At 38.0% G+C, this 20,412-nt stretch overlaps 1 protein-coding gene across 1 annotated transcript in view; it reads left to right on the top strand.

Annotated features, from left to right (window-relative positions):
* The window catches only part of LOC110447256 (usherin-like), a 41,918-nt gene extending 22,542 nt beyond the window's left edge, over positions 1-19,376 (top strand). Inside the window, exons 3-6 of the mRNA XM_021492828.1 lie at positions 6,556-6,706; positions 10,230-10,338; positions 14,976-15,045; positions 18,893-19,376. Of these exons, the coding sequence (XP_021348503.1) occupies positions 6,556-6,706; positions 10,230-10,338; positions 14,976-15,045; positions 18,893-19,319 (757 nt within the window). The 3' untranslated portion in view covers positions 19,320-19,376. The remainder of the gene's footprint in view (positions 1-6,555; positions 6,707-10,229; positions 10,339-14,975; positions 15,046-18,892) is intronic.
* The last annotated feature ends 1,036 nt before the right edge of the window (positions 19,377-20,412 follow it).

Here is a 20,412-nt window from a genome sequence, read left to right as displayed (position 1 = left end):
AATCTACCGACTGTAGTCAGATTCCCATACAATCAACAAATAAATTCACGTCTGGATTCTTCACAAAATGAGCAAAGAGAAAAGTTTGAATTAACTTCCAAAAATAACTCCCATGTGGAGGGCAAGGTCGGATTTACGGTGTTCACTGTGCGAAATTTGTTCCGGGGAAAAATCGAAACAATTTCAAATCGAACTTTCAGCTCAGAGTTCTATTGATAAACTTAAATCACCCTATAGACATATCATATGCAATTGTGTTGATACTGAATTGTGGAATAAAATTGAAGTGTTTGTTAAAATTTCAAAGTACTACTTTGTTTGCCAATCAACATGCGACAATACGCTGTTCAAACTATTGAACAAAATTGTGTGAACTGTCGATAAGGTGGGCATTTTTAATTTTAAATATAAATTATAAGTTAAAAAAGACTTTTAGCACGCATTATGTTGTTTGCTTGCAAAGCTGTGTCATTCAAATAGATCATAAATACCATACAAAAACAGTTCAATACTTATGTATAACTTCTGTACAAAATACCTGTGATTTTTATTCACTGTATAACATATGCAATTAATGACCTTTGTATTCAAGCTTAACTGACCTACCCTCAACAAAAGTCAAGTGGAATGGTTGTGTACACATGTAGTGCCCTGTACTTACACCTTTTTAATCCCAAATAAAATTGATGCGTCAGATCATCAGGGACAAATAATTAACATACAAAAGTAAACTTCAGTGACTGAAGTATGTGTCCGAATTGGGAAGTGGCAGTGACCAGATTAAGCATTGTTTTTATACATAGTCTCACGGCGTACAATGTCAGATTTAACAGGATGTCTGAATAGTCAGGTGTCAGATTAGAAAGGTTTCATTGAATATCAACTGTTTTTACACAAAACACCACTTTTATGGTCCTTTTATTCAAAGGTTAATTTTATTTGAAGCTTTTTGACAACAACATAAAATTGCAAATGCCTATAAATTTAAATGATATTCTATTCCTGTATATATGTGTAACACCCGTACCAAGTTGTTTATAGATCTAAAGAAAATCATAACCAAGTAGTCAAAACAAAACTCAAAACGGGGAGTTTATTGGTGAACAGAAAAACCTAACTCAGTAGATTATTGGTGAACAGAAAACCCTAACTTAGTATATTATTGGTGAACAGAAAACCCTCACTCAGTAGTTTATTGGTGAACAGAAACCCCTCACTAAGTAGTTTATTGGTGAACAGAAATCCCTCACTAAGAAGTTTATTGGTGAACAGAAAACCCTCACTCAGTAGTTTATTGGTGAACAGAAACCCCTCACTAAGTAGTTTATTGGTGAACAGAAATCCCTCACTAAGAAGTTTATTGGTGAACAGAAAACCCTCACTAAGAAGTTTATTGGTGAACAGAAAACCCTCACTAAGAAGTTTATTGGTGAACAGAAAACCCTCACTCAGTAGTTTATTGGTGAACAGAAAACCCTCACTCAGTAGTTTATTGGTGAACAGAAAACCCTCACTAAGTAGATTATTGGTGAACAGAAAACCCTAACTTAGTAGATCATTGGTAAACAGAAAACCCTCACTAAGTAATTTATTGGTGAACAGAAAACCCTCACTAAGTAGTTTATTGGTGAACAGAAAACCCTCACTAAGTAGTTTATTGGTGAACAGAAAACCCTCACTAAGTAGTTTATTGGTGAACAGAAAACCCTCACTAAGTAGTTTATTGGTGAACAGAAAACCCTCACTAAGTAGTTTATTGGTGAACAGAAAACCCTCACTAAGTAGTTTATTGGTGAACAGAAAACCCTCACTAAGTAGTTTATTGGTGAACAGAAAACCCTCACTAAGTAGTTTATTGGTGAACAGAAAACCCTCACTAAGTAGTTTATTGGTGAACAGAAAACCCTCACTAAGTAGTTTATTGGTGAACAGAAAACCCTCACTAAGTAGTTTATTGGTGAACAGAAAACCCTCACTAAGTAGTTTATTGGTGAACAGAAAACCCTCACTAAGTAGTTTATTGGTGAACAGAAAACCCTCACTAAGTAGTTTATTGGTGAACAGAAAACCCTCACTAAGTAGTTTATTGGTGAACAGAAAACCCTCACTAAGTAGTTTATTGGTGAACAGAAAACCCTCACTAAGTAGTTTATTGGTGAACAGAAAACCCTCACTAAGTAGTTTATTGGTGAACAGAAAACCCTCACTAAGTAGTTTATTGGTGAACAGAAAACCCTCACTAAGTAGTTTATTGGTGAACAGAAAACCCTCACTAAGTAGTTTATTGGTGAACAGAAAACCCTCACTAAGTAGTTTATTGGTGAACAGAAAACCCTCACTAAGTAGTTTATTGGTGAACAGAAAACCCTCACTAAGTAGTTTATTGGTGAACAGAAAACCCTCACTAAGTAGTTTATTGGTGAACAGAAAACCCTCACTAAGTAGTTTATTGGTGAACAGAAAACCCTCACTAAGTAGTTTATTGGTGAACAGAAAACCCTCACTAAGTAGTTTATTGGTGAACAGAAAACCCTCACTAAGTAGTTTATTGGTGAACAGAAAACCCTCACTAAGTAGTTTATTGGTGAACAGAAAACCCTCACTAAGTAGTTTATTGGTGAACAGAAAACCCTCACTAAGTAGTTTATTGGTGAACAGAAAACCCTCACTAAGTAGTTTATTGGTGAACAGAAAACCCTCACTAAGTAGTTTATTGGTGAACAGAAAACCCTCACTAAGTAGTTTATTGGTGAACAGAAAACCCTCACTAAGTAGTTTATTGGTGAACAGAAAACCCTCACTAAGTAGTTTATTGGTGAACAGAAAACCCTCACTAAGTAGTTTATTGGTGAACAGAAAACCCTCACTAAGTAGTTTATTGGTGAACAGAAAACCCTCACTAAGTAGTTTATTGGTGAACAGAAAACCCTCACTAAGTAGTTTATTGGTGAACAGAAAACCCTCACTAAGTAGTTTATTGGTGAACAGAAAACCCTCACTAAGTAGTTTATTGGTGAACAGAAAACCCTCACTAAGTAGTTTATTGGTGAACAGAAAACCCTCACTAAGTAGTTTATTGGTGAACAGAAAACCCTCACTAAGTAGTTTATTGGTGAACAGAAAACCCTCACTAAGTAGTTTATTGGTGAACAGAAAACCCTCACTAAGTAGTTTATTGGTGAACAGAAAACCCTCACTAAGTAGTTTATTGGTGAACAGAAAACCCTCACTAAGTAGTTTATTGGTGAACAGAAAACCCTCACTAAGTAGTTTATTGGTGAACAGAAAACCCTCACTAAGTAGTTTATTGGTGAACAGAAAACCCTCACTAAGTAGTTTATTGGTGAACAGAAAACCCTCACTAAGTAGTTTATTGGTGAACAGAAAACCCTCACTAAGTAGTTTATTGGTGAACAGAAAACCCTCACTAAGTAGTTTATTGGTGAACAGAAAACCCTCACTAAGTAGTTTATTGGTGAACAGAAAACCCTCACTAAGTAGTTTATTGGTGAACAGAAAACCCTCACTAAGTAGTTTATTGGTGAACAGAAAACCCTCACTAAGTAGTTTATTGGTGAACAGAAAACCCTCACTAAGTAGTTTATTGGTGAACAGAAAACCCTCACTAAGTAGTTTATTGGTGAACAGAAAACCCTCACTAAGTAGTTTATTGGTGAACAGAAAACCCTCACTAAGTAGTTTATTGGTGAACAGAAAACCCTCACTAAGTAGTTTATTGGTGAACAGAAAACCCTCACTAAGTAGTTTATTGGTGAACAGAAAACCCTCACTAAGTAGTTTATTGGTGAACAGAAAACCCTCACTAAGTAGTTTATTGGTGAACAGAAAACCCTCACTAAGTAGTTTATTGGTGAACAGAAAACCCTCACTAAGTAGTTTATTGGTGAACAGAAAACCCTCACTAAGTAGTTTATTGGTGAACAGAAAACCCTCACTAAGTAGTTTATTGGTGAACAGAAAACCCTCACTAAGTAGTTTATTGGTGAACAGAAAACCCTCACTAAGTAGTTTATTGGTGAACAGAAAACCCTCACTAAGTAGTTTATTGGTGAACAGAAAACCCTCACTAAGTAGTTTATTGGTGAACAGAAAACCCTCACTAAGTAGTTTATTGGTGAACAGAAAACCCTCACTAAGTAGTTTATTGGTGAACAGAAAACCCTCACTAAGTAGTTTATTGGTGAACAGAAAACCCTCACTAAGTAGTTTATTGGTGAACAGAAAACCCTCACTAAGTAGTTTATTGGTGAACAGAAAACCCTCACTAAGTAGTTTATTGGTGAACAGAAAACCCTCACTAAGTAGTTTATTGGTGAACAGAAAACCCTCACTAAGTAGTTTATTGGTGAACAGAAAACCCTCACTAAGTAGTTTATTGGTGAACAGAAAACCCTCACTAAGTAGTTTATTGGTGAACAGAAAACCCTCACTAAGTAGTTTATTGGTGAACAGAAAACCCTCACTAAGTAGTTTATTGGTGAACAGAAAACCCTCACTAAGTAGTTTATTGGTGAACAGAAAACCCTCACTAAGTAGTTTATTGGTGAACAGAAAACCCTCACTAAGTAGTTTATTGGTGAACAGAAAACCCTCACTAAGTAGTTTATTGGTGAACAGAAAACCCTCACTAAGTAGTTTATTGGTGAACAGAAAACCCTCACTAAGTAGTTTATTGGTGAACAGAAAACCCTCACTAAGTAGTTTATTGGTGAACAGAAAACCCTCACTAAGTAGTTTATTGGTGAACAGAAAACCCTCACTAAGTAGTTTATTGGTGAACAGAAAACCCTCACTAAGTAGTTTATTGGTGAACAGAAAACCCTCACTAAGTAGTTTATTGGTGAACAGAAAACCCTCACTAAGTAGTTTATTGGTGAACAGAAAACCCTCACTAAGTAGTTTATTGGTGAACAGAAAACCCTCACTAAGTAGTTTATTGGTGAACAGAAAACCCTCACTAAGTAGTTTATTGGTGAACAGAAAACCCTCACTAAGTAGTTTATTGGTGAACAGAAAACCCTCACTAAGTAGTTTATTGGTGAACAGAAAACCCTCACTAAGTAGTTTATTGGTGAACAGAAAACCCTCACTAAGTAGTTTATTGGTGAACAGAAAACCCTCACTAAGTAGTTTATTGGTGAACAGAAAACCCTCACTAAGTAGTTTATTGGTGAACAGAAAACCCTCTCTAAGTAGTTTATTGGTGAACAGAAAACCCTCTCTAAGTAGTTTATTGGTGAACAGAAAACCCTCACTAAGTACTTTATTGGTGAACAGAAAACCCTCACTAAGTACTTTATTGGTGAACAGAAAACCCTCACTAAGTAGAATATTGGTGAACAGAAAACCCTCACTAAGTAGATTGTTGGTGAACAGAAAACCCTCTCTAAGTAGTTTATTGGTGAACAGAAAACCCTCTCTAAGTAGATTGTTGGTGAACAGAAAACCCTCTCTAAGTAGTTTGTTGGTGAACAGAAAACCCTCTCTAAGTAGTTTATTGGTGAACAGAAAGCCCTCTCTAAGTAGATTATTGGTGAACGGAAAACCCTCTCTTAATAGTTTATTGGTGAACAGAAACCCCTCACTAAGTAGTTTATTGGTGAACAGAAACCCCTAACTCAGTAGATTATCGGTGAACAGAAAACCCTCTCTAAATAGATTATTGGTGAACAGAAAACCCTCACTAAGGTGAACAGAAAACCCTAACTCAGTAGATTATTGGTGAACAGAAAACCCTCACTAGGTAGATTATTGGTGAACATAAAACCCTCTCTAAATAGTTGATTGGTGAACAGAAAACCCTCACTAAGTAGTTTATTGGTGAACAGAAAACCCTCTCTAAATAGATTATTGGTGAACAGAAAACCCTCTCTAAGTAGATTATTGGTGAACAGAAAACCCTCACTAAGTAGTTTATTGGTGAACAGAAAACCCTCTCTAAATAGTTTATTGGTGAACAGAAAACCCTCACTAAGTAGATTATTGGTGAACAGAAAACCTAATTAAGTAGATTATTGGTGAACAGAAAACCCTCTCTAAGTAGATTATTGGTGAACAGAAAACCCTCTCTAAATAGTTTATTGATGAACAGAAAACCCTCACTAAATAGATTATTGGTGAACAGAAAACCCTAACTCAGTAGATTATTGGTGAACAGAAAACCCTCACTAAATAGTTTATTGGTGAATAGAAAACCCTTACTAGGTAGATTATTGGTGAACAGAAAACCCTCACAAGGTAGATTATTGGTGAACAGAAAACCCTCACTCAGTAGATTATTGGTGATGTTCAGTAAGTTACAATCCCCATCACAGTTGGATTACAAATGGATTTACTTTGTTGTTCAATTATAGTCACACTCCCCATTATAACAGATAGTCTCTTGAGATATTCCACCAAATTCTAAAAAGTCTTCTGTTAACCAAATATTTATCATATGGACACTTTCATTGTCATCCTGGGTATGTTGTCCTGCTAAGTGTTATGTTAAACATTTTATACATGTATTTTAGAATTTTGCTGTTCCATTTGCAGCCAACTGTTTACATTTAGTTCTGGAGGAACCACTGTAAATCTGAGGATTTCTGGTGACGGAAGGACTATGGCTTTCCAACATGGTGTTGATGGCCTCTCCATCGACATTAACAGTAACAGCAGAACGTGGAAACATTTTGCACTGAGATTTGTAAGTAAATAGAAATTAATACTTTGGACTGAGATTCCATTCTACAACTTTCATATTTATACTCTCATGAAATAAATGTATTCAAGTATTCCATAAAATACATCTACTTGATGTCAAAATATGGTTAAAAATGATAAGTGATATTTTTTCAGTGCTGGGGGCACAAAATGACCAAGCACTTTTAGAAATAACAAGCTATTAAAAAGCCATGAGCACAAAATCATTAATAAAAAATTAATGTCTACCATTATTAGCTCACCTGGTCCGAAGGACCAAGGTTTGCTTATGCCATACTGTGGCGTCCGTTGTCCGTCTGTCAGTCGTCTGTACGTCAACAATTTCTTCAAACAACTTCTTCTTCTTAACCACTGATAGGAATTAAACTAAATTTGACTGGAAGCATCCCTAGGTGGTTGGGATTCAAAATTGTACAAATGGTGGGGCTGACCACCCAGAGGACTGAGGGGGAAGGGTCGAAAGGGGTTAATTTGGCTCTATTGCTTTATGCGACTTCTCCTGATCTGGAACTTAGAGATGGATATTACCATATTTGACTGGAAGCATTCCTAGGTGGTGGGGATTCAAAAATGTACAAATGGTGGGGCTGACCTCCCAGGGACCGGGGCGGAGGGGCAAGCCAAAAGGGGGCAATTTGGCTAAATTGCTATAATGACTTCTTTTGTAGAACTATGTACTGGATATCAATCATATTTGGTCAGAAGCATTCATGGAAGGCGGGGATTCAAAATTGTACTAATGGTGGGTCTGACCCCCCAGGGGGCTGAGGGGCATGGCCAAAAGGGGGCAATTTGGCTATATTGCTATAAATGACTTCTTCTGTAAGAACTATGCACTGGATATCAATCATATTTGGTTGGAAGCATTCATGGGAGGCAGGGATTCAAAATTGTACAAATGGTGGGGGTGACCCCCGGGGATAAAGGGTGGGGCCAAAAATAGTTTATTACTTCGAAATGGTTGAGATCCCCACCCTATTACCATATATACAATTGCTGAGTATGAAGAGAAGAATGCACATATGCTTCCAGGATTGCCCAGGGTCGGGCAGTAAAGTTGAAAAAGTGGCTCCACCCTTGGCGACATAGTCCCTGGGTCATAACTTTAAAACGGTTGAGATCCCCGCCCCAAAACTGTATATATAAATGCGGGGCATAAAGAGATGAATGCAGTCATGATATAAGAATTGAACCCAGGGTCTGACCCGCCCTTGGAGACTTAACCCCTGGGTCATAACTTTGAAACGGTTAAGATCCTCACCCCAAAACTATATATACAATTGTTGGGCATAAAGAGACGAATGCAGTCATGATACTATAATTGATATTGGGATCTGGCCACAACCCTAGGGACCTATAGTTTCTGAGTCACACCTTGGAAACAGTTGTGATCCCCACCCCATAACCATACATAAAATTGCTGGGCATGAAAAATCTGATACAAATCTGATACAAGGATTGGCCTTGGAGTCTGGCCCATTCCCTTGGATCTTATTTGGAGAATGGCATCATGTAAGGTTGGTTTTGACAATAACATACAATTAAAAATTCATGAACACAAAGTCTTTAATAAACCACTAATATTAGTCCACTATATTTAGCTAATCCTGCCCCGAAGTGCCAAGTGAGCATAATTATGCCGTGGCGCAGCGTCCATCAGCTTATTCCTTTAAAACGCTGCTAGTTCTTAACAGATCAGTCGATTTTGAGCAAAGTTTTGTCTAGAGCATCATTGGCAAAAGGGCTCTTAAATTTGTATAAACAGAGGTTATGGCCCCCCTGGGGGCAGTGATGCGGGGCCAAATAGGAGGAAAAGAAGTAAATCTTCAAAAATCTTCTCCTTCTCAACCAATGGAAGAATTTTCACCAAATTTGCTCTAGAGCATCTTTGGACAAAGGGACCAAACTTGTTCTGAAGAAAAGGGACTCAAGTTTGTATAAATGGAGGGTGTGGCCCCCCTGGGGGCAGAGTAGTTGGGCCCAATAGGATTTAAACGCAATGTGGTCTAAAGCATACTTAGGATAAAAAGATGCAATTTGAATAAACTGAATCTGTGGCCCCCCCTTTCTGCAGAAAGGTGCATGTGCAGGTGAGACCAAATAGGGGAAATAGAGGAAAAATTAAAAATCATTCTTCTTTTTTACCGTATTAAGGGATTTTAACCAAACTTGTTCTAGAGCATCTTTGGGAAAAGGGGATTCAATTTTGTATTAAGTTTTAAATGGAGTATGTGCCCCCACCCTTGGGGCCAGAGGGAAAGGGCCCAATTGGGGAAATAAAGAGAAATCTTTTAAAAGTTTCTCTTTCTGTGTGAATAGAGGGACTATCACCAAATCTATTAGCAAAGGGACTAAATTTTGTATAAATGGAGGGTGTGGCCCCTTGTGACAGAAGGCTGGGTCCGATAAGGGAAATAGAGCTGACTATTTAAAATCTTCCTCCTTCCAAATGGTTGGAGGGATTAAAACAAATTTAGTCTAGAGCATCCTTGGCAAGTGGAACTCAGGTTTATATAACAGTGTGTGTGGCTCCCAAGGGGGCAGAGGGGCTTGGCCTAGTAGGGGAAATAGAGTCACCTTGGCCCAATGTCAATGTTGTATAAACCATGCCCCCAGCCCCATCGGGGTGGAGGGCGAGACCCAATAATGTAAGGGTACTGGTGTTGCTGAGAGACTATTAGGCCCCCACCCCTCTGCCCCCCTGGGGGCCACAACTGTCTTTATAAAAAAAACACACTATTATTCCCCTATCTGGCCCCTTTCCCCCCGGGGGGGGGGGGGGGCATGGCATATGTTTATGCAAAATTGAGAACCCTTTGGCAAAAGATGCTCCAGATGGGTAATTTTTTCCGGCCTCATCGGGATTTAGAATTAGTTGTTATATTCGTTATCTAAATTAAATGAAGTATATACACACATATGCTTAATCATTGTCAAACCGATGTTTATTAGTAGAAATTTTGTTTCTATGGTATGGCATCTACGCATGCGCATTTGAAAAAATCTGCACTAAGAAAGATGGCCCTAATAAACCAATATGATGTTTATAATAGAAAATGGTTAACAAGTTTTCAATTTTTATGAGGCAAAAAATGACCCATAATGCCCCAAGTCGTTTGGTCACTAAAGACAAATTTAAGCAAATTCGTTCGAAAGCATTCTTGGGGAAAGGGGAGGCAATTATGAGTAAATGGAGGATGTGGCCCCCTTGGAGACAGAGGGGTGGGGTCCGATTGGGGAAATAGAAATAAATGTTCAAAAACCTTTTCCTTCTGTACCAGTAGAAGATTTTTAAGCAAATTTGTTCTAGAGTATCCTTAGTATTGAGTATGCATACTAAAGTTATGGTAAAATTTATCCAAATTCATTGATTTACACTTTAACATACAGAGTTAACTACTCCTTTGTCTGCAGTCAATTTGTTGGTGGTTTATTTGTACATTTCCTTAATTGTACATGATTGATATTTTTTATTTGTTTTTATTTATTATATTTTTTCATAACAGTTTGAGTCTACTCTGGATTTTCACCTTGATGGCAAACACCGGAACAACTTTACAAATCCTTGGTTTCCATCCTTCAATGTAAATAGCACCATTGAATTTCACAATTATTGTAAGTTGAAAAAGTGTTTGACAGATTATGTAATTTGACCTCCCCCTACAATATTCTTAAAGTACAATGTCATCTGCCTGAAGGCTCAACTGCTTGTCTTTGATACATTGTATGAAGTTTTCCTCAGAGTCAGTGGGTGTTAGGCTGGCTTAGTTGGGACACAAAAGCATGGCATAATGGTATAAAATTTGACACATCATTAAAGTCCAAAGGACAGGATGGCATCAGCTCAAAGCAGAATAGATTTGTATTGCTGTGAATGGGGAGGGGGAGGGGAGGGGAGATTAATAGAATCTCTCACTCTCTTGGGGTAGAGATTAATAGGGAAATTCCACGCGAGGGTTTTTCAAATTTGGTAAAACCCGAGGCTTTGCCGAGAGTTTTGTCAATTTGAAAATCCTGAGGGATCGCCTTTTCCGCATTGCCGCATTGGAGAGTTCTAAATTTGTGATGTCACTTCGCGTCACGTCATGTGAAATTGAGTGTAAGATTGAAAATTCCTGCACCCCTTTCTTACCCTGGACAGCTCTATCTTACACACAGGGAAATGAGATAAAATGATATCTTGCACCTGTAAAAGTGTGAATACACCAGTCAAGGGTAAGAGAAATCATTGTCTATGTCTGTCCATATGTACACAAGGGAACATTGCCATCACTCTTATCCCTTCATTTCATCAGTGCTCCAGATAAACTTTGAGCATGAGGGGTTTTTCAACTTATTTTTGAAAATTTAAGGGCTAGACAAAATTTAAGTCATATTAGAATTCAATGTCAAGGAGAGCATTGTGCCAGTAACATGGCTGTTTTCTTTTAATTGTAGGTTTTTAATTTAGAGATTTTTGTCTGTCCAAAGTGACTTTTGATTTGAAATGTGATCTGTGCTGACAGTTATCCATTATGTTTTTAGCCCTTCATCATCAGATCGTGGGCTATTCAAATCACCCTGGTCCCTGGACGTCAGTCAGTCAGTCCGTCCATTCTTAAACAGTTCTTGTTAGCACTATTTCGCAGAAAGTGCCTAAGGGATCATTCTCAAACTTAACATGAAGGCTCCCCATGGTCCCTGAGTTATGCATATTGATTTTTGGGACTGATCACAAAACCAACATGGCCAACATACAGCCAACTTGAATTTGAGAGTTAAAGATTGTAAGCACTATTACTCAGAACTTACTAGAGATATCTTTCTCAAATTTCACATGAATGTTCCCCATGGTCCCTAGATACACATTACAAATTTTGGGACTGAACTCAAAACCAAGATGGCTGACAGGCAGCCATCTTTAATTTGAGAGTTAAATTTGTTAGCACTATTTCTCAGAAAGTATTGGAGAGATCTTTCTGAACTATCCAAAGAAGGTTCCCCATGGTCCCTAGTTATGCATATCAATTTTTGGGCTGACCACAAAGCAAATTAAGATGGCCAACAGGCAGCCACCTTGAATTTGAGAGTTAAAAATTGTTAGCGCTATTTCTCAAAACTTACTTGAGGGATCTTTCTCAGATTTCACTTGATGTTCCCCATGGTCCCTAGATACCTATTACAAATTTTGAGACTGATCACAAAAACCATTATGGCCAACAGGCAGCCATCTTTGATTTGAGAGTTAAAGTTTGTTAGCACTATTTCTCAAAAAGTACTAGAGAGATCTTTCTCAACTATCCCAAGAAGGTTCCCCATGGTCCCTAGTTATGCATATCAATTTTTGGGACTGATCACAAAACCAACATGGCCAACAGGCAGCCGTCTTGAATTTGAGGTTTAAAGTTTGTTAACGCTATTCCTCAGAATTCACAGGAAGGATCTTTCTCAAATTTCACATGAAGATTTCCATGGTTCTTTGTTCTGCATTTTGAATTTCGGGGATGATTGGAAAACCAAGATGGCAGGCAGGTGGCCGTATCAAATTTGGGAATAAAAGTTTGTTAGTGCTATTGCTCAAAAAGTATTGGAGGGATATTTTTTCAAATTTCACATAAGGGTTCCTCTTGGTTCTTAGTTATGCATATCAAATTTTTGGACTGATCTGAAAACCAAGATGCTGACAGGCAGCCATCTTGTTTCAGTTAAACATTGTTGTTGCTATTTCTTAGAAAAGAAAGTACTTACTGGAGGAATCTTTCTCAAATTTGATATGTAGGTTCACCTTGGTCCTTAGTTGTGCATGTTAACTTTTGAGGTCGATCAAAAGACAGATTAAAATGGTAAACAGACAAAGTGATCAACAGATAAGAGAAAAGAAGAGAAAAGATCAAACTGACCTATAGAACTAACGAAGATGGTACGACATGTTGGGTGCCAAGATTCCCTCTGGGTCGGTCCTCTTGTAATTTATTCCCAGTACTAGTTGAATTTATTTAATTTTTAAACATCTCTTTGTAAATGCATTGAAGTATTTAGTATTTTGAAATATTAAAACCAGTGTAGTTATTTCAAAATAAAATTATCATGTCTGTCGGACTGATGCACAATCTCTTCTGCAAGCCATGCACGGGGGAGAGGTATACAGCTAAACTATCCAATGTCGCTCACTTCGAGTGCAGTATTTCCTTCACGTATAAAGTCCTATATATGTAGTGTATGGGTGTCTGATGCTCTCCACAATTACTTTATTAACAAATTAGTGTATGGGTGTCTGATGCTCTCCACAATTACTTTATTAACAAATTAGTGCATGGGGTTCTGCTAGGAAGTTATGCTATCTTTAAACTTTACACTTAAGCCTTATACTTATATATGCTAGTGCTGAAGTGACATGTGGCATTTGATTTCTCCTTATAAGTTTTTTGTGACTTTAGACTCTATTTGACTAAATTGAAGTCATACAGCTTAGATAAATAGTGATGCAGTATTCCAGAATTGACTATTATTAATGATACAAATTCAAAATTTGTTGTTGCTTAATTTTTGAAAATGCATCATGCATGATTCATCAGAAATTCAGGCAGGCTATCTGGAGCACTCTGGTATATCACAGGTCACAGAGTCCGTTGGCATAGAATTATGATATTTGTTTGGTAGCTTCCTGGGATGGAGCCTGACAAAGTGTTTGAATGAAAATAACCTGGATCTACTTTCAAGGTCACAGGGGTCAAATGTGTCAAACACTTCAAGCGAATTCTTCTGAAGAACTGAAAGGTATATAATCATAATATTTGGCTCATGGCTTCCTGGGATAGAGCTAATCAAAGTTTGCAAATGAAAATTACCTTGACTTACTTTCTAGGTCACAGGGGTGAAATATTTTAAATGCTTCAAACATTTTTCTTAAGAACTGAAAGGTATAGAATCTTCATATTTGACTGGTAGCTTCTTGAGATGGATCCCAACAAAGTTTGTGATTGAAAATGACCTTGACCTACTTTCAAGATCACTGGGGTCAAATATGTCAAACACTAGCTGAAAGCGTCATTGGTAAGAGCCTGACAAAGTGTGAGAACGAAAGAGACCTTGACCTACTTTCAAGATCACAGAGTTCAAATGTGTCAAACACTTTAAATGACCTCTTTTGAATAATCTAAAAGCATAGAATTATAATATTTGGCTGGTAGCTTCTTTGGAGCCTAACAAACCTTGCAAGTGAAAATAAACATGACCTACGTTCAAGGTCACAGGGATCAAAAACATCAAACACTTTAAGTGACTTCTTCTGAAGAACTGAAACGTATAGATTCCTGATATTTGGCTGGTAACTTATTTGGATTGAGCACAACAATGTTGGCAAATAAAGATGACTTTGACCTACTTTCAAGGTCACAGGATCAAATATGTCAAAACATCAAACGACTTCTTCTGAATAATCAAAACGCACAGAATCATAATATTTGACTCATGGCTTCCTGGGATAGAACTCACCAAAGTTTGCAAATGAAAATGACTACAACCTACTTCAAAGGTCACAGAGGTCAACAACACTTCAAACAACTGAAGAACCAAAAGGCATGGAATCATAAGATCTGGCTGGTAATTTAGTGAGATAGAGCCAACAAAGTTTGAGAAGGAAAATGACATTGACCTTCTTACAAGGTCACAGAGACAAATATGTCAAACACTTCATACAACTTCTGAAGAAGAACTGAAAAGCATAGAATCATATAATAATATTTGGAAGGTATATAGCTTCAACAAATGGAGCAGACAAAGTTTGCAATTGAAATATTTGTAGTACAGTATAATATTTGATGAGAATATTTTGCTGTGACTTCTTAGATATCTAGGTGAGTGATACAGGCCCTCTTGGCCTCTTGTTACAAATATCTATATTAAAGTTATTCATCCTGTATCTTGCAGTAGAAAAAGGTTGTTAAATTGCAAAATGAAATACTATTTTTTTTTAAATACAGTGGTGTGATATGGAAAAGTGCAATAGGGATTTAAAAAATTGCTAACATGAAGGTCAAAGTAAAATATTAAAAATAGACCTTTGTAAGGAGTACGACCAGGCACAAATGGCAGGACCATTCACTGCAGCTGACCTGTCAGTGTTCCTTGGCTGTTCCTTCAATGGCTGATATTAACAATTTTGCTTTAAAGGTAATTTACAATCAAAATTAATAACAAATGAGATATTTGCAGTATCAATTAGAGTCAATAAGGTATTATATATAGATAATAACCTTTTGTTTTCTTTGCAGCCCTAGGTAATTCTGCTGATGAAGTTATCATCCTAGACTTTCGTTACTACAATGAAGCCCTTACAGACAGGTAAATATTATACCTTGATCAAACAAACTTTACATCAAGTTTTGTTTGCAGATAACTGTTAATTGGACAAGCAATGAGAATTGATAAAACTGGACAGCCAGTCCATAGAGACTAAAGGTGAGGTTGTTACCTGGTGTATGTCATCACTGTATAGACCGGACAGGTAGTCAATGGCGAGGAAGTGTAGTGTTACCTGGTGTATGTCATCACTGTATAGACTGGACAGGTAGTCAATGGCGAGGAAGTATAATGTTACCTGGACAGGTAGTCAATGGAGAGGAAGTGTAATGTTACCTGGTGTATGTCATCACTGAATAAGACTGGACAGGTAGTCAATGGAGAGGAAGTATAATGTTACCTGGTGTATGCCATCACTGTATAGACTGGACAGGTAGTCAATGGCGAGGAAGTGTAGTGTTACCTGGTGTATGTCATCACTGTATAGCCCGGACAGGTAGTCAATGGCGAGGAAGTGCAGTGTTACCTGGTGTATGTCATCACTGTATAGACCGGACAGGTATTCAATGGCGAGGAAGTGTAGTGTTACCTGGTGTTTGTCATCACTGTATAGACTGGCTAGGGTGTCAATGGAGAGGAAGTGTAGTGTTACCTGGTGTATGTCATCACTGTATAAGACTGGACAGGTAGTCAATGGAGAGGATGTGTAATGTTACCTGGTGTATGTCATCACTGTATAGCCCGGACAGGTAGTCAATGGCGAGGAAGTGCAGTGTTACCTGGTGTATGTCATCACTGTATAAGACTGGACAGGTAGTCAATGGAGAGGATGTGTAATGTTACCTGGTGTATGTCATCACTGAATAAGACTGGACAGGTAGTCAATGGAGAGGAAGTGTAGTGTTACCTGGTGTATGTCATCACTGTATAGACTGGACAGGTAGTCAATGGCGAGGAAGTGTAATGTTACCTGGTGTATGCCATCACTGTATAGACTGGACAGGTAGTCAATGGAGAGGAAGTATAATGTTACCTGGTGTTTGTCATCACTGTGTAGACTGGCTAGGTTGTCAATGGAGAGGAAGTGTAGTGTTACCTGGTGTTTGTCATCACTGTTTAGACTGGACAGGTAGTCAATGGCGAGGAAGTATAATGTTACCTGGGGTATGTCATCACTGTATAGACTGGACAGGTAGTCAATGGAGAGGAAGTATAATGTTACCTGGTGTTTGTCGTCACTGTGTAGACTGGCTAGGTTGTCAATGGAGAGGAAGTGGAGTGTTACCTGGTGTATGTCATCACTGTATAGACTGGACAGGTTGTCAATGGAGAGGAAGTGTAGTGTTACCTGGGGTATGTCATCACTGTATAGACTGGACAGGTAGTCAATGGAGAGGAAGTGTAATGTTACCTGGTGTTTGTCATCACTGTATAGACTGGCTAGGTTGTCAATGGAGAGGAAGTGTAGTGTTACCTGGTGTATGTCATCACTGTATTGACTGGACAGGTAGTCAATGGAGAGGAGAAGTATAATGTTACCTGGTGTTTGTCATCACTGTATAGACTGGACAGGTTGTCAATGGAGAGGAAGTGTAATGTTACCAGGTTTATGTCATCACTGTATAGACTGGACAGGAAGTCAATGGCAAGGAAGTATAATGTTACCTGGTGTATGCCATCATTGTATAGACTGGCTAGGGAGTCAATGGAGAGGAAGTATAATGTTACCTGGGGTATATATGTCATCACTGTATAGACTGGACAGGGAGTCAATGGCGAGGAAGTATAATGTTACTTGGTGTATGTCATCACTGTATAGACTGGGCAGGTAGTCAATGGCGAGGAAGTATAATGTTACCTGGGGTATATATGTCATCACTGTATAGACTGGACAGGGAGTCAATGGAGAGGAAGTGTAATGTTACCTGGTGTATGCCATCACTGTATAGACTGGACAGGAAGTCAATGGCAAGGAAGTATAATGTTACCTGGTGTATATATGTCATGACTGTATAGACTGGACTGGTAGTCAATGGCGGGGAAGTGTAGTGTTACCTGGTGTTTGTCATCACTGTATAGAGTGGACAGGTAGTCAATGGAGAGGAAGTGTGATGTTACCTGGTGTTTGTCATCACTGTATAGACTGGCTAGGTTTTCAATGGAGAGGAAGTGTAGTGTTACCTGGGGTATGTCATCACTGTATAGACTGGACAGGAAGTCAATGGCAAGGAAGTATAATGTTACCTGGTGTATGTCATCTCTGTATAGACTGGACAGGTAGTCAATGCCGAGGAAGTATAATGTTTCCTGGTGAATATATGTCATCACTGTATAGACTGGACAGGTAGTAAATGGCGAGGAAGTATAATGTTACCTGGGGTATATATGTCATCACTGTATAGACTGGACAGGAAGTCAATGGCAAGGAAGTATAATGTTACCTGGTGTATGCCATCACTGTATAAGACTGGACAGGTAGTCAATGGGGAGGAAGTGTAATGTTACCTGGTGTATGTCATCACTGTCTGGTGTATGTCATCACTGTATAGACTGGACAGGGAGTCAATGGAGAGGAAGTGTAATGTTACCAGGTTTATGTCATCACTGTATAGACTGGACAGGAAGTCAATGGCAAGGAAGTATAATGTTACCTGGTGTATGTCATCACTGTATAGACTGGACAGGTAGTCAATGCCGAGGAAGTATAATGTTACCTGGTGTATATATGTCATCACTGTATAGACTGGACTGGTAGTCAATGGCGAGGAAGTGTAGTGTTACCTGGTGTTTGTCATCACTGTATAGACTGGACAGGTAGTCAATGGCGAGGAAGTATAATGTTACCTGGTGTATATATGTCATCACGGTCAAATATGATAAAAACTTCAAACAACAACATCCTAAGAACCTTTTTGACTAGAGTCATAATACATTGTACAGTACTTGGGTATGTTATTAGGATTAGCTGTGGGATTTCATTTCTTTATTACAGTAATGAGGTCAATGGTCAACTTTAAGTGATAGTTAAAGGTTAACATAGGTTAAAACCTTTAACAATCTTTTTCTCAAGTTCCATAAGGCCCATAGGGTCATGATATGTGGCCAGTAGGTACTTGGGATGAAGTGTTTTAAAGTTTCCTCATTAAAATGCCATTAATCTAGATTCAAGATCACAGGGGTCAAATATGTTAAAAGCTTCAAATAACAACATCCTAAGAACCATTTGGACTAGAGTCATAATGGTTGGGTATGTTATGAAGACCAGCAATGTTTTTATTTTTTTATTACAGTTATGAGGTCAAAGATCAACTTTAAGTGCTAGTCGGGGGTTAAAGGTCAACATGGGTTAAAACCTTTAACAATCTTTTTCTCAAGTTCCATAAGGCCCAGGGTCATGATATTTGACCAGTAGGTACCTGAGATGGAATGCTCCTCATTAAAATGACATTGACCTAGTTTCAAGTTCACAAGGGTCAAATATTTTAAAGACTTCATACAACAATATCTTAAGAACCATTCGGTCTAGAGTAATGATAATTGAATACGTTATGAAGACCAGCTGTGTGAATCGTTTTCTTCATTACAGTTATGAAGTCAAAGGTCAACTTTAAGTGCTAGTCAGGGTGTCAAAGGTCAACGTACGTGGGTTAAAAGCTTTGAAATTAAAATTTTAAACAACAATATCTTCAGAATCTTTTAAGAGATGTTAAAATGTCTCGTGTTCTAGTTACTAAATTTGGTCTGAAGTTACCTTTATGTCAGTTTCATGTAACAAAAGAAACAGGTGAGCGATACAGGCCTCTGGGCCTCTTGTTTTTACCATTATCTTCATTAGCCCATCACTTACATCTACCTGTAATTTTATTCGGAGGTTTCTTTTCATTTTCAGGGAGATTGAATATCTGTTCAATAAGTCTTCTATCCTGGACCTTACCAAGCCCCCTTTAAATTGTCGCTGCTCCCCTACACACCCAACTCTTCAGGATCCCAGGGCCAAAGAGGACCTGTTATGTACCAATAGAGCCTCGGGCAACACTGTGCCACTACTAGAGATGGATGCACACCTGCCAGTATTTACCATTGACAACAACCCAGCAACAAGCTGGGTAACAGAGCCGACTAAGCAAGCGTGGATTTTGCTTACAATGGATCAAATATATCAGGTAGATACATCATACGAAGTTTCCCTTGTTAGCAATTCAGACAAAATTATACAGTTATTCCACTTTTTGGAGGAACAACCTGCTGGAAGTTTTGAATGTAGATTCAACAGTTTTACAAGCTGTCTTTTATTTTTGTCTTGTCTCTCATTTTAAGAAAGCTTTGAGTCATTTACAGAAAACTTGTTTAGCTTAACCTGCCCAAAGGCACGACATTTATCCTCCATACATCAATTTTCCCTTTAAACGCTACTTGTCCAAGAATCTTACTCTTTAAATACGATTGGAGGGATTTTTCTGTAGAGCATCCTTGGGCAAAGGGAACTCAATTATGCATAAGTGTAGAGTGTTGCTATGGAAGGTCAGAGAGATGGGGCCCAATTTGGGATACTGAGGTAAATCTTTAAAATACTTTGATTGGGGGGATTTGAACCAAATTTTGTTGAGTCAGCATCCTTGGGCATAGGGATGGGGGGATCAAATAGAAAAAAGGGACCCAATAAAGGACTAGTGTAAATGCTGAGAGACAGCCAATGTTTGGAAAATAGTTGCAGTATTATATTGAATGAGAATATGTTACCATATGATTGCTTAATAATCCAGGTGAGCGATACAGGCCATCTGGGGCTCTCGTTGTAGATGTCATATGTATATTTTCATTAGTGCTCAATTAATGATGTCTGATTTTGAGTGTCTGTTTTTTGTTTTTGTTGGGTTTTCTGTGTAAGTCAGAAGTTAATTAATTAGTTTCTGTTTCACGGGCTATTGTGGCCGAGTGCTTAAGATGTCTAGCAATGTTTTATCACTAGCCCTCCAACACTGGGTCAGTTTCTCCCAGCACTTTAACTAGGCCATACTTAATTGACCATAGCTGTTCGTAAGATGTTAAACACAAAAACTCATTTCTTTATCATGTAAGTCTTATTCTTTTTTTTTGACAGAAAAAGTGAAACATACTTTGAATATTATGTTTGTGCCCTGGAATGGATCTTTTGGTTGCCTATGCATGTAAAATTAAATAATCCAGAACAAATTTGAATTAAGTGATTTTGTCTTTTTCAAGACAAATGAAATTTGTTAAACATAGAATATGTACCTGAAAACAGTATCTGTGAAACAGTGGGGAACCATATAGGGACACATTATTGATTTACCTCTTAGAGAGTCACAGTGGTGAACCATAAAGGGATTCATTACTGACTCACAGTGGTGAACAATAAAGAGACTCATTACTAACTCACTTCTGATA

This window comes from Mizuhopecten yessoensis, unplaced genomic scaffold (genome assembly GCF_002113885.1).
Source record: "Mizuhopecten yessoensis strain PY_sf001 unplaced genomic scaffold, ASM211388v2 scaffold3245, whole genome shotgun sequence".
Taxonomy (NCBI): domain Eukaryota; kingdom Metazoa; phylum Mollusca; class Bivalvia; order Pectinida; family Pectinidae; genus Mizuhopecten; species Mizuhopecten yessoensis.
Note: the sequence above shows the minus strand (reverse complement) of the source record. Positions and strands in the feature narration are given on the sequence as shown.